Genomic DNA, 14,463 nt, shown 5'->3' with positions numbered 1-14,463 from the left:
GGGTGGATGAATGATTGATTTGTGAATCTACAGGCACCACTCTCTTGACTTAGAAGCTTTTTCTCTCCACAGCAGCATAAATACAGGCTCCTTGGGGGATTTTACTGGATTAATAGCGAGAGAGGTAGAGATCTGAAAGGAACCTCTGGGTTTAAGCTGATAAGCCCAAAGACTGTGAATCTCAGTTCTGGATTTAAACACTTCACACACCAACTAGCCATTTAAAATCTTTTGTAGATGCAGCCTTCAGCATATATTAAAATCAGCTGAAGTATGCACTTTGTATTTTTAATGGGTTATTTTCCTACTGTTATGGTGTACAAACAAGTGGAAATTAAGCTTTAAAACAGCCATACTTAAGAAAATAATTTCTATAAATAAAAATTACTGAAACTCCAAATATTGTCCTCAGACCAGGACAACTACACATTAAGTTCCTTTTATACATAGTTATCAGCTCTGAGGATTACTCCTGCATGTATCCAAACTCTGTAATCAATCTTAATGTTCAGTTGATTTACTAATCAGCAGCTTTTAATTTTAACGGTGTAATTCATAAACATAGATTAAAAGACTCTGAATCAGATCATCAACATCACAAATTTACCTACATACATGTATTTGATCTGTGGCCATGTTGCTCTTCAAAACAAGCTAATTAATAAGAATAATAAAATCTAATGAACAACATTGATATACACAATCCTCATTAATTTTTAATATAAATGGAGAGAACTAGCAGCACCATACAGAGAAAGTTTGTCTTGTAAACAGCACTGAATTGCTTTTAAAACGCGTCATTACTAGTCATGTATAGCCATTATACAGATAGCATTTTTAATACCTAGAATAGAGAAAGACAGAAAGGAATAACTGTTCATCACTCAAGACACAGATTGAAATTAAAATAACCCAAATCATGAAAACTTCAATGTAAAACACCCCAGCTGTAATTATATGAAGAAAATGAAAACATGATTTAAAATTGCAGTCTGACAAAAGAGAGAAAACAAACAAGCCACTTGGTAGTTTTTTCCCTAAATATGTCCTCTAATGAAACATTCATTAGGTGGTGCAAATCTTGCAACACTGCTTGTTTAATTTAGGGGTAAAATAAATAAATAGCACTTTAACATCCTCAAAAAAACCATAAAACAAATGTTCGATATTGTGGTAGGTTAACTTTGGCTGTCTGCCAGATGCCCACCAAGCCGCTCTCTCATCCCCCCTCCTCAGCAAGATGGGGAGAAAATAAGATGGAGAAGTTCACGGGTCAAGATCAAGACAGGGAGATCACTCACCAATTACCATCACAGGCAAAACAGGCTCGACTTGGGGAAATTAATTTTATTGCCAATTAATAATAGAATAGCATGGCAAGAAATAAAAACAAAACTGAAAACACCTTGCCTCCCACCCTCCCTTCTTCCCAGGCTCAACTTCATTCCCAATTCTTCTACTTCCTCCCCTCATGAGTGGTGCAGGGGGATGGGGAATGGGGGTTGCAGTCAGTTCATAACAGGTCTTCTCTGCTGCTCCTTCCTCCTAACACTGTTCCCCTGCTCCATAGAATATCTTGAGTTGGAAGGGACCCATAAGAATCTATCCAGTGTGGTATCTCTCCCGTGGGTTGCAGTCCTTCACAAACTGTTCAAGCATGTGTCCTTTCCATGGGGCACAGGCCATCAGGAACAGACTGCTCCAGCATGGGTCCCCCAGGGGCCACAGTTCCTGCCAGAAAACCTGCTCCAGCGTGGTCTCTCCATGGGGTCACAGCCTCCTTCAGGCACATCCACCTGCTCCAGCATGGGGTCCTCCACAGACTGCAGGTGGATATCTGCTCCGCCGTTAACATCCATGAGCTGCAGGGGAACAGCCTGCCTCACCACGGTCTTCACCATAGGCTACAGGGGAATCTCTGCTCTGGCGCCTGGAGCATTTCCTCCCCCTCCTTCTTCACTGACCTTGGTGTCTGCAGAGTTGTTTCTCTCGCGTATTCTTACTCTTCTCTCCGCTGCTGCTGTGCAGTGGTTTTTCCCCTTCTTAAATATGTTATCACAGAAGCACTACCACCATTGCTGATTGGCTCAGCTTTGGCCAGCAGTGGCTCTGTCTTGAAGCTGGCTGCGACGGGCTCTGTCCAACATGGGGGAAGCTCCTGATCTGTTCTCGCAGAAGCCACCACTGCCAAAACCTTGCTACATAAACCTAATACAGATATCCATAATGTTAATGTAAGAGAACGTAAATAGTTGGGGAATTATTTGCTGGCAAGACAGCAGCTGCTTGAAATGAGATGCACTGATGTGCTTACATATGGAAGGGCCCTAACAATCATAAGAAAGAATGGTAGGTTGTTCTCAAACTCTGATTTCAAGTTTTGCCCCACTTCATAGGTGCTCTATGCAGATCATTCTTCCAGCCATGATTTTCAGGAAGTGGAGTGTGATAGAGAGAAAAAAGAATTTTTGGTTTTAGTCAGTTGAGCATACCATTTCCTTTTACAATACCCTTGTTTAGGAGCCATATGTACATACAAGAAAGATGAAGGATTAAGCACCATGGTGTCTGCTCAGTTCTGTACCATGCTTCCTATGTGTCTTGGGGAAGTCATCAGTTTCCACAGCTACAAAACCAGAGAACCATCCTCATCTGCTGTTAAAGAGGTTCTATTAGCACAGGGTTAGGAGAAATGGTTAGAAATCTTGCAGAAGAGATTTAAAATAATCTTTTGAATAAGCCATTAAGATAGAAGGCATTGGCTAACTATTTTTAAGACAAAGGCTGACAACAGATAGCTTCACTAACTTACTAGTTGTTGCATTAAAATGCCAATGACCATGCTATATTGCCTTCTACAGAGCTCGCAGTAGTAAGCACATTTGAAAGTAAGCTCTTACAGAAATAAAGGCCTTCTTTTATACACATTATATTTAAAGCTCCCTTTGATTTCTACAGACAGATGTTTCCATAGAGCATTTCAATGACATATCTACCACTTAAGATTGTTCCCCCTGTCCCAAATTCTAACTGTAACAAAAGCCTAGGCAAAAAAAAAAAACCAAACCACATTCTAAGTTGTGTTTATTAGGTTTATCTTTCTAGATATGCGTCTGATAAAATTTGTTTTAAGCTTTGTCACTTTCAATTTACCTTCATGTTAAGCGATTAGAGCCTTGCAGCTGAAATATTAAAACTCCCATGCTGAGCAGATCATCTTGTCATACAAAGGTCTGCAATGGACTCTTCTGTACCATTTATTCCTTCAATCCCTCAATTTCCTCTTCAGTTTTACAGCAATTTTCTCTCTCAAGTTTCTTCTGGTTTGAGAGTTATCCAGTAAATTTAAAAGAGGATTTTCATAATATCTCTCAAGACAGACACAGCAACATCAGACCACTGTGTCTAAGCTCTTCTAAATCTCTCTGTAAATATTGCAAAGGAAGAGTGTACAAGCGGGATTCTGAGAGGATGTGTCCTGCTGTTGGTTTCAATAAACTGGCCTGGTTTGCAACTGCTGATCACAGATTTCACTACACAGCTAATTTAGAAGAGGAAAATAAGCATCTGCAAGAAAGCAGAATTATTGCATTCAGCACATTCCTACACAGCAAGTGATAGTTAAAAAACAAATATGAGGCTTTGGGTTACAGATTGCCTGCCCAGTGCACGGACCACATCCCCAATTTCTCTGCATCCCACCAGGGGGTCACTAATACCTCATTACAAACATTCCCCAGTGGGGTAGGCAATGTTATTCTATCAATCAGAATAATTTAAAAGTATTTACACATTGCACAGTCACTCTTTTATACAAACATACTTACTAGTATACTCATGAACTACATCTAAAAGGTTTAGCAAGCACTGACACATTGTGAGGTTTCTATGCATGAAAATAAAAATCTGCAGCTTTCTAAAAGACAGCCATTCCTAGTGTCTGTGAAAACCAGCGTTCCCTCTAAGCTCAAGTTCTCCTCAGAGACCACTCATGAGCTTCAAAATATCCACGTTTGGCATTAACTTCAATTAATTAATAAATTTGGGGAACAAACAAAAGGAGTTAGAGACGTGCACACACCTGCAAGGCTATGATCATATTGGTATCATTGAGACGTGGTGGGATGGCTCCTATGACTGGAGTGTTGGAATGGAAGGATACAGGCTTTTCAGGAAGGACAGGCAGGGGAGAAGAGGAGGGGGTGTTGCCCTCTATGTCAATGACCAGCTGGAGTGCATGGAGCTCTGCCTGGGGATGGATGAGGAGCCAACCGAGAGCTTATGGATCAAGATTAAACAGAGGGCAGGGACAGGTGATGTTACAATGGGGGTCTGCTAAAGGCCACCTGACCGGGAAGACCAAGCATATGAGGCCCTCTATAGACAGATAGGAGCAGCCTCACATTCACAAGCCATGGTCCTCATGGGGGATTTCAACCACCCTGACACCTGTTGGAGGGACAACACAGCAGGGCATAAGCAATACAGGAGGTTCCTGAAATGCATCAATGAACTTCCTTCTCCAAGTGACAGCGGAGCCAATGAGGAGAGGTGCCATGCTGGACTGTGTTCTGTTCTCAACAACAAGGAGGAGCTAATGGGGAATGGCACGCTCAAGGACAGCCTTGGCTGTGGTGACCATGAAATGGTGGCATTCAAGATCCTTAGGGCAGCAAGGAAAGCACACAGTAAGCTCACTACCCTGGACTTCAGGAAAGCAGACTTTGGCCTCCTCAGGGATCTTCTTGGTAGAGTACCATGGGATAAAGACCTGGAGGAAAGAGGGGCCCAAGAAAGCTGGCTAATATTCAAGGATCACCTCCTCCAAGCTCAGGAGCGATGCATCCCGACAAAGAGGAAGATAAAAGGCCAGGAGGCTTGCATGGATGAACACAGAGCTCCTTGGACACTCTCAAGCAGAAAAAGGAAGCCTACAGAGGATGGAAGCAAGGACAGATAGCCTGAGAGGAGTACAGAGAAATTGTCTGAGCAGCCAGGGATCAGATTAGGAAAGCTAAAGCCCAGATAGAGTTAATTCTGGCCAAGGACGTCAAGGGCAACAAGAAAAGCTTCTATAGGAATGTCAGAGACGAAGGAAAGACTAGGGAAAATGTGGGCCCACTCTGGAAGGAAATGGGAGACCTGGTCACCTGGGACATGGACAAGGCTGAGGTACTCAACAACTTTTTTTGCCTCGATCTTCACCAGCAAGGGATCTAACCACATCGCCCAAGTTGCAGAAGGCAAAGGCAGGGACTGGGAGAATGACATACTGACCACTGTATGAGAAGACCAGGTTTGAGATCAGCTGAGGAACCTGAAGGTGCATAAGTCCATGGGACCTGATGAGATTCATCCATGGGTCCTGAGGGAACCGGTGGATGACATTGCTAAGCCACTATCCATCATATTTGAGAAGTCATGGCAGTCTGGTGAAGTTCCCACTGACTGGAAAAAGGGAAACATAACCCCCATTTTTAAAATGGAAAAAAAGGAAGACACAGGGAACTACAAGCCAGTCAGTCTCACCTCTGTGCCTGGCAAGATTATGGAGCAGATCCTCCTGGCAACTCTGCTAAGGCACATGGAAAATAAGGAGGTGATTGGTGACAGCCAACATGGCTTCAACTAATGGCAAATCGTGTCTGACAAATTTGGTGGCTGCCTACGAGGGCATTACAGCATTGGTGGACAAGGGAAGAGAGACTGACATCATCTACCTGGACTTATGCAAAGCATTTGACACTGTCCTGCACAACATCCTTGTCTCTAAATTGGAGAGATGTGGATTTGATGGATGGACCTCTCCGTGCATAAGGAATTGGCTGGATGGCCGCACTCAAAGACTTGCAGCCAACCGCTCGATGTCCAAGTAGCAACCACTGACAAGTGGCATTCCTCAGGGATTGGTACCAGGACCAGTGCTGTTCAACGTCTTTGTTGGTGACATCGACAGTGGGACTGAGTGCACCCTCAGCAAGTTTGCCGACAACACCAAGCTGTGTGGAGTAGTCGACATGCTGGAGTGAAGGGATGCCATCCAGAGGGCCCTGGACAGGCTTGAGAGGTAGGCCCACGTGAAGCTCATGAAGTTCAACAATGCCAAGTTTAAGGCCCTGCACGTGGGTCAGGACAATCCCAAGCCCAAATACAGGTTGGGCAGAGAATGGATTGAGAGCAGCCCTGAGGAGAAGGACTTGGGGGTGTTGGTGTTGCCAGCTCAACATGAGCTGGCAATGTGCACTTGCAGTCCAGAAAGCCAACTGCATCCTGGGCTGCATCAAAGTCATTCCGCCCCTCTACTCTGCTCTTGTGAGACCCCACCTGGAGTACTGCATCCAGCCCTGGAGCCCCCAACATAAGAAGGACATGGACCTGTTGGAGCAAGTCCAGAGGAGGGCTGCAAAGATCAGAGGGCTGGAGCTCCTCTCCTATGAAGACAGGCTAAGAGAGCTGAGGTTGTTCAGCCTGGAGAAGAGAAGACTCCCAGGAGATATTATAGCCCCTTCCAGTACCTAAAAAGAGCCTATAGGAAAGACAAGGAGGGACTCTTTGTCAGGGAGTGTAGTGATAGGATGAGGGGTAACAGTTTCAAATTGAAAGAGGGGAGATTTAGATTAGATACTAGAAAGAAATTCTTTACTGTGAGGGTGGTGAGACACTGGAACAGGTTGCCCAGAGAAGTTGTGGATGCCCCATCCCTGGAAGTGTTCAAGGCCAGGTTGGATAGGGCTTTGAGGAACCTGGTCTAGTGGAAGCCGTTCCTGCCCATGGCAGTGGGAGGTTGGAACTCGATGATCTTTAAGGTCCCTTCCAACTCTAACCATTCTATGATTCTATGAATTAACCAAGCTCTCTTATCTATGCTATAATTCAAGAACTAACACATGCAAATAACATTTTCTTAAGAAATCCCACAGCAGAAACAAGAAAAAGAAAACTTTTTAGTGGAAGTACTACATTTCTGAAATATTACTTATTTGAAGTGCTCACAGTTCAACACCAGTATACATATACAGACACACACAATCATAGGATCCACAAAGTTAAATAATAAATGTTACCTGTCTACTAAGTATGAGCATCAGTGCAGCAATACTAGGCTTTATCCACTAGCTTTCAGCCATGAGATCTTTAAATTCAGTGCACCAATGAGGATGTACAGCCATACACAAAATAAGGAGAAACTCCAATGCATTGTGAGAGATGGTGCAAATACTTTTCTTCTTCTGAAGCTCATGCTATGGAATTAGAATGTCAGAATTATAAAGAAGGTTCTGTGATTCATGTCTCTGCAACATAAATGCTATGTTTAGGAGATGCAGAATTATCCAAGATGGTTGTCTGTGCTAACAGGAAGTGCTTCATACTCTCCCTCCAAAGAAGGGAGGACCATTTGTTTAAGGGACAGAACAAGATCCCATTCTTAATGGTTTTTAACTAGAGAACCCAACACATTGCCAATGTCATTACAGGAGAAGAGAAGTGCTGACCTCTACAGTAATAGAAAGGACAGAAAAATATACAAGTTAATATAGTAACAAAATTTTGTTAAGTCAAGTAGGAGCACTGGGTATATGTACATGTGTATAATGCATATTACTCAAATGCATAAATATTGAAATACATAAAAATAAAGTTCTTTGTTCGGGGACATTATAAAACATTTCACCAACCGCAAAACAAATAGATACAAAGAATACTACATGAAAACAGTAACACAATATATACAGTCTGGTGGGTATCCCAAGAGAAAGCATCCCTCCATATACATGGTATATACATATATACTCCTCTTAATTCAATATATTATGACAATAGATATTTTAAAACTTTGTTATAGACAACCCCCCCCTACGAAAACACAGCAAGGATCAAGCACACAAGTCCAGGACTGACAAAGAATTTGCTACCTGTGCCCACACCATCACCACCACCACTTTCATTGCTGGGGAAGATATGCCAGTGCTCTTTTCTGGGGTGCAATGCCTCCACATCCTTCACGGCACTGTGAGCAGCAGCTGTGAAGTTAACATCACCAGTTGTGAGTAGGTCAAACACACATGAGTAAAAATAGATGTCCTTCGCCAGTATCTTCTCATGGCATTTGGTGGTGGCAGTTTCCAGTGTGTACACTGACCAGGGACGAGTAGCACTTGCCTGGGGGAGTAACTGCCCCATCACAGACAACGGCAAGTGGCCGCTATTATCAATACGTTCACTTGAAGGGCAACCATTCACACACAGCTGCAGATCCTGACTCTCCTCATAGGCCATAGCCAACTCTTGAGGCATGCGAATGGCCAGCGTTAAGTAGTGCCCAAGTTGGCGTATATGCACTGTGGTTCCGATGTAGCTGGCATGCATTTCAACATATTTGCCACCAACTTTTTCCACAATTCGCAAGCTCTTGGTGTTCCCATCACTTCCACTTGTTGTGCCATCCACAAAAGCTGCAGGTAAGTCATCAGTCACTGCTTGATATACTTTCTGATCTGTACAGTCTCGGTATGATTTAAAGATAATAGTTATCTGGGGGTGGGGAAGAGAAAAAAAGAAGTTAGTGATCATGGAAAAAAAAAATCTCTTACTGGAAGAGTTGCCAGGATTAGCTGTGTTAGAGTACTGTAAAAGCACTGATATGTTTAGTCACAGCCATAAATACAACAACCAGTGAGATGAGAGATTCATTACCAGAACAACTAGTCAAATTACTGGTTACAGCTCCTGTATCCATTTGCCCTGTGAATTCAGAGATTTGACACTTCCAATCCACTGCTACAAGAGAATGTGCCCATGGAGAGACAAAACTAGACTAAAAAAATACCCCAAAACATGCCCTTTGAAGGATGACTTCCAACATAGAAACCAGAAGCATAAACCAATTACTTGTTCTTTTAAGATTACAACTGGCCTTTTAAACCTTTATACATATTCAATAAGCCATGACAGAAACAGTAGGTCCTCTGATCTTCTGGAAATAGTTAGGCTATTTGGCAGACTGAGTTTGAGGTGTCCAACGACTTTTTCCAAAATAAAAAGTATAATGAAGAGTTGCATATAAATATTAGAAATGGAGATGCTTCTTCCTTTTCAGTTTCAGAAGGGAGGAAACTGTAACTTCTTGAAAAGGTCTTGAAAAAGACAAAGGATATTTTGCACTGGAAATCGGCCTTCTGATCATCCCTTTCATCCATGACTGACTAAATCAAGACTACTTAGACTATTATTTAAGCACTCTGATATAAGATTTAGTACTCCAAAGAACACTAGAAGATATTTTCAAACTAACATGACAATTTTCCTTCAAATCTACTTACTAGCAACTCCACTTGTTTTAATTTCAATTAACCAGTACATTTCTGCACAACAGCTTTTGTTTCTTGCCCCTCTGCTTTGAAATAAGAGCTAGAGGTTTAACAGCTGGATTACAAATAATCTGAGTAAAACCTTGACCCTTATTAGCCCCACCTCTTCATACCAGTTGTAAAAGACAAGTCATTCCTTCTAGCACCTCTTCCTTCTCCCATCCCCACAACTCCTCCAAATACGCAGGCATACACTAAACACTACATTATTTTTTAATATTTGGTTTGTCCCAGTTAGTTCATTCTGTCAGTTTTTCTGTCTGCCTCACCTGGTTTGAGGTAAAACAGAACCAACTTTTTGTTCAGTAATTTTACTTTGCAGCTAAGCCTCTTCTAACTAACTGAACTCTCTGAAATGAATGGCATATTTTTCTGACAGTATTTGCTTCCAGAGTGGTAAGACCTGATAATTTATAATTAATACCAAGGTATGGTATGCAAAGAGACTCTTGCTTATACTTATTGCTATAACAACCAAGGTCAGCTTTGTTATTTGCCCCATTGGAGGGTCAGAAACGGAAAAGCGTAGAGGGGTCACACCTGCAGGGAGAAGCGGACAGGACAGGTGACCCAAAACTGACCAATCGGGTATTCCATCCCATCTGCATCATGCTCAGTATAAAAGCTGAAGGATCAAAGGGTCAGCTCTTTTTCTTCAATGGTCAGCGTTCAAGGAGGACTCTGTTCATCTGCCTTTGATCCTGATCTGTGCATTCCTGAATCCAGATCTGGAATCCAGTTCCCGCCTATCACTGAGTCCAATCTGGGACTTTCCCAGTGCCTGCCAGATCATCATCCTGGGAGCTCAATATGGTTTTGTATATATTGTATATCTTCATTATTTTATTATTTATATTTCATTAGTTTAGTTTCTTTTAAACTTGTAAGTCTCTTTCTTTCATTCTTCTCTCACTTGGGAGAGAAGTTAGAGATCATCTGTTGTTCATTTTAGTGGCCGGCCCAGCCCAAACCACCACAAGATGCACTTAAAAATTTCATTTTGGACCAAATCTTTCCATTCCTACAGATGCCATTAACATCCTCCTCATTGAGTCTGCCAAGTGTAAAGATTACTTAAACCCATCTTACTCACCCCCTTTCAAAGATGGTGTTACTGAACATGTAACTTCTGAAGCTGCCCAAGTGAAGTTTCTAGAAGACTGGGAAAGGAAAGAGTAATCAGCAGTCCTGTGAGGGAGCGATGAACAGGATCACTACTGAGCAAAGGGCATGGGGTGGTGTGACAGGAAGGGATCACAAAGTCAACAAAAAGTGTTACCTCCAGCACCTGCATGTAAGAAAGGAAGTGCCTACAAGGCACCATTATAGAGAAATCCCCAAACCCTCTCTAGGAACTCAACATGCCTCTCTGAAGTGCCTGTAGCACAGGGAATAAACACGATTAGTTAAGAAATCTGTGTGCAGTTGCAGGGCTATTGATCTTGTTGGGATCACGGAAATGTGGTGTAATGGCTCCCATAACTGGAGGGATACGGGCTCTTTAGGAAGGACAGGAAGGGAAGACAAAAAGGGGAAGTTGCCCTTCATGTGAGAGAGCAGCTGGAATGCATGGAGCCCTGCCTGGGAATGGATGAGGAGCCAACTGAGAGCTTATGTGTTAAGATTAAAGAGAGGACAGACAAATGTGACATTCTAGGGTGTGTCTGCTATAGGCCACCCAACCAGGAAGAACAAGTGGATGAGGCACTCTACAGACAGGTAAGAACAGCCTCATGTTCACAGGCCCTGGTCCTCATGGGGGAATTCAACCACCCCGATATTTGTAGGAGGGACAACACAGCAGGGCATAAGCAATCTAGGAGATTCCTGGAAAGCATCAATGACAACTTCCTCACCCAAATGACAGAGAAGCCAATGAGGAGAGGTGCTCTGCTGGACCTCCTACTGACCAACAAGGAGGGGCTCGTTGGGGATGTGAAAGTCAAAGGCAGCCTTGGCTGCAGTGACCATGAGATGGTGGAGTTCAGGATCCTGAGGGGAAGGACGGAGGAGAGTAAACAGCAAGCTCACAACCCTGGACTTGAGGAGAGCTGACTGACCTCTTCAGGGATCTGCTTAGAAGAGTCCCTTGGGATAGGGCTCTGGAGGGAAGAGGGGTCTGAGAAAACTGTATAGCAAAAATGCCAGGAGGTCTGCATGGATGAACAAGGAGAGCCTGGCAAAACTCAAACACAAAAAGGAAGCATACAAGAGGGTGGAAGCAAGGAGGGGTAACCTGGGAGGAATACAGAGACACTCTCCAAGCATGCAGGGATGAAGTTAGGAAAGCTAAAGCCCACATAGAATTGAATCTGTGCAGGGATGTCAAAGACAAAAAGAAGGGCTTCTACAAGTACATAGGATACAAAATGAAGACTAGGGAAAATGTGGGCCAACAACTTGATCAACTTGATAAACTTCTACAATGAAATGACTGGCCTGGTAGATGAGGGGAAAGCAGTGGATATAGTCTACCTGGACTTTGACACTCTCCAACAAGATCCTCATGGACAAGCTGTTGATGTATGGGCTGGACGAGCAGACAGTGAGGTGGGTTGAAAACTGGCTGAATGGCTGGGCCTAGAGGGTAGTGATCAGCAGTGCAAAGCCTTGTTGGAGACCAGTAACTAGCAGTGTACCCCAGGGGTTGATAATGGGTCTGATCCTGTTCAACATCTTTGTTAATGATCTAGATGATAGGGCAGAGTATACCCTCAGCAAGTTTGCAGACAACACCAAATTAGGAGGAGTGGCTGATACACCAGAGGGTGATGCTGCCATCCAGAGGGACCTCAACAGGCTGGAGAAATGGACCATGAGGGTCACCTAGCACTGGAACAGGTTGTTCAGAGAGGTGGTGGTGTTTCCCTCCTTGGAGATATTCAAAAGCCATCTGGATGTGGTCTTGGGCCACTGGCTCTAGGTGACCTTGTTTGAGCACGGGGGTTGGACCAGATGACCTCCAGAGGTCCCTTACAACCTCAAAACCTCAACCATTCTGTGATAATACATCTTTAGAAGGTACATGGCTAGTGTACCTTAAATACAACACTTGTAACTCTGCATTATCACACTATTCTGTGAGCACCATAATGGAATCACAGTGCTGTAGGTTTGCAGTTAGTAGGTGCAACTATATTGCTATTTTACCATAGATTCTACAGCTTTGTGTGTTAGATTGACCCTGGCCAGAAACTAAGCACCCACCCGTTGCTTGCTCACTTTCCCCCTACCCCAGGAGGATGGGGGAAGAGAATGGGAAGAGCAAAAGCAAGAAAAATGCATGAGTTGAGATAAAGACAATTTAATAAGGGAAAAACTCACCCGCAGGAAAAAAAAAAAAAACAAAAAAACAACACACACAACAAAACCAAGTGATGCAAAGGCAATCACTCACCATCTCCCACAAGCAAACTGATGCTCAGCCCATCTCTGGACAACAGCTACTTTGGAAAAAACTACCTTTCTTTTTTTTTTTTTTTCTGAGTATTATGTCATAAGGTATGGAATATCCCTTTGGTGAGTTTGGGTCAGCCAAGTTCTTGCCTACCCCGAGTCTGCTTGCTTGTGGGGGGTAGGGTGAGGCAGGCACACACAGAGCAAGAAACAGAGAATAAGCAATAATCAAAACATTGGTGTGTTATCAACAGTCTTGGTCACAAATTGAAACAGCATGGCTACTATGAAGAAAGTTAACTCCATCCCAAGAAAACCCAGTACACTTCATATCCTTGAATTTCACATGTGAAACTGTTCTTTAAGACAGAAATTTTCACCAGTTTATTCATAATTGTATTGTTTATTAGGTTTTGTTAGCTTTCCTGCTATAAAGTACTAATAGCTGAAAAAAAAATGCCACAAGAATCAAGAGACTTAATGTGCTGTTCTTAAGCATGAGAAGAGTGTGTTTTTCAATGCAAGAAATTAAACATTTTCTATTTTGCAGTTGTAACACCAACAAGAGCATCACCACAAACCAATGAATTCTCATTCCTGTAGGAACCCAGACTTGCTTAGGTAAACAACTCCAAGAACAAGAGTTAGTAAACTGGATTAGTTCTAAAAGCAAGAAGAGACAAACATTTGATCAGCTTATTTTTTGAAAAACCTTGGTGAATAGCTACTGTAAAAGAAAGCATCTGAGCAACTCTACCAAGTTAATATTCCTTCAGTTACTAGTTTTGAAAAAAAAAAAAACCCACACTACACTGTACCACAGTTGTTTCTGTAGTCTGCATTCATTCATTTTGTCATCAAGTATTCTATTATTTTGTAGATTGCATTCTATTATCTCACTCATCATGCCTTTAAAATACACACAAACTATTAAAGTCTTCATCTGCTTTGAATTAGTACAAGGTTGTGCATACAGTTGTTTTCTTACAGGGTCTTGTGATCAAGGATCACATCCCAATATTTAATTGGCCCCTGCTGCTGTTTCCATTCCCCCCCCTTCATGGAACGCCACTAGGGAAAGAGGGAGCAAGCAGGAGAAAGAGCATAAGAAAGTAAAAACAGTTCAAAGCTACAGAAACAAATCCTATCTTCAGCACACAAATCCACACATATATCGCATGTCCTCGGTGACTTAGAAAATCTAAAATAGCAACTTTCCTCATGGATTAGTTTGAGCAAGTAACCAATATGACAGTTCGGCACATTTGCACTGTACTACTCCATCTATTATTGATGGACAGTACTGCTATCTAAAATATCAACGCCTTTGTTAAACATTTCTTTTTCTTCTGCCCAAGCTACTATGGCTCTGCTTATTAATTTTTAAATATTTCTTTCCTTGCCCAGTCTAGCCCAGCCATAAAAATAAGATACAAATTCAACTCATATCAAGAAAGGCAACTTCAGATGCCCAAGTCTTTTAGACCTACTGCAGGCAAAATTCCTGAGGAGAGAGTCCAGGCAAAACCTCCCTAGAATTAGGCCAGACTTCATACAGATGTTAGAAAACACAAACATGACACTGCCACATGCAAGAAGGTGACACTACTTACTGGACAGTGAATGCGGAAAAATTTGAGTTCTGTTGTGGGGTTTTGGGTGGTTGGTGTGTGGTGGGGGTGGTTTTTTGCTTTGTTTT

The 14,463-nt window shown here is 42.6% G+C and overlaps 1 protein-coding gene across 1 annotated transcript in view; it reads right to left on the bottom strand.

The window, feature by feature from the left end:
* Nucleotides 1-7,535: 7,535 nt before the first annotated feature.
* The window catches only part of LOC141476783 (repulsive guidance molecule B-like), a 34,449-nt gene continuing 27,521 nt past the window's right edge, over nt 7,536-14,463 (bottom strand). Inside the window, exon 3 of the mRNA XM_074165583.1 lies at nt 7,536-8,532. Coding sequence (XP_074021684.1) covers nt 7,855-8,532 — 678 coding nt within the window. The 3' untranslated portion in view covers nt 7,536-7,854. The remainder of the gene's footprint in view (nt 8,533-14,463) is intronic.

Source organism: Numenius arquata, chromosome W (assembly GCF_964106895.1).
Source record: "Numenius arquata chromosome W, bNumArq3.hap1.1, whole genome shotgun sequence".
Lineage (NCBI taxonomy): Eukaryota > Metazoa > Chordata > Aves > Charadriiformes > Scolopacidae > Numenius > Numenius arquata.
The sequence above is the reverse complement of the archived record's forward strand: the minus strand, read 5'-3'. Positions and strand labels throughout refer to the sequence as shown.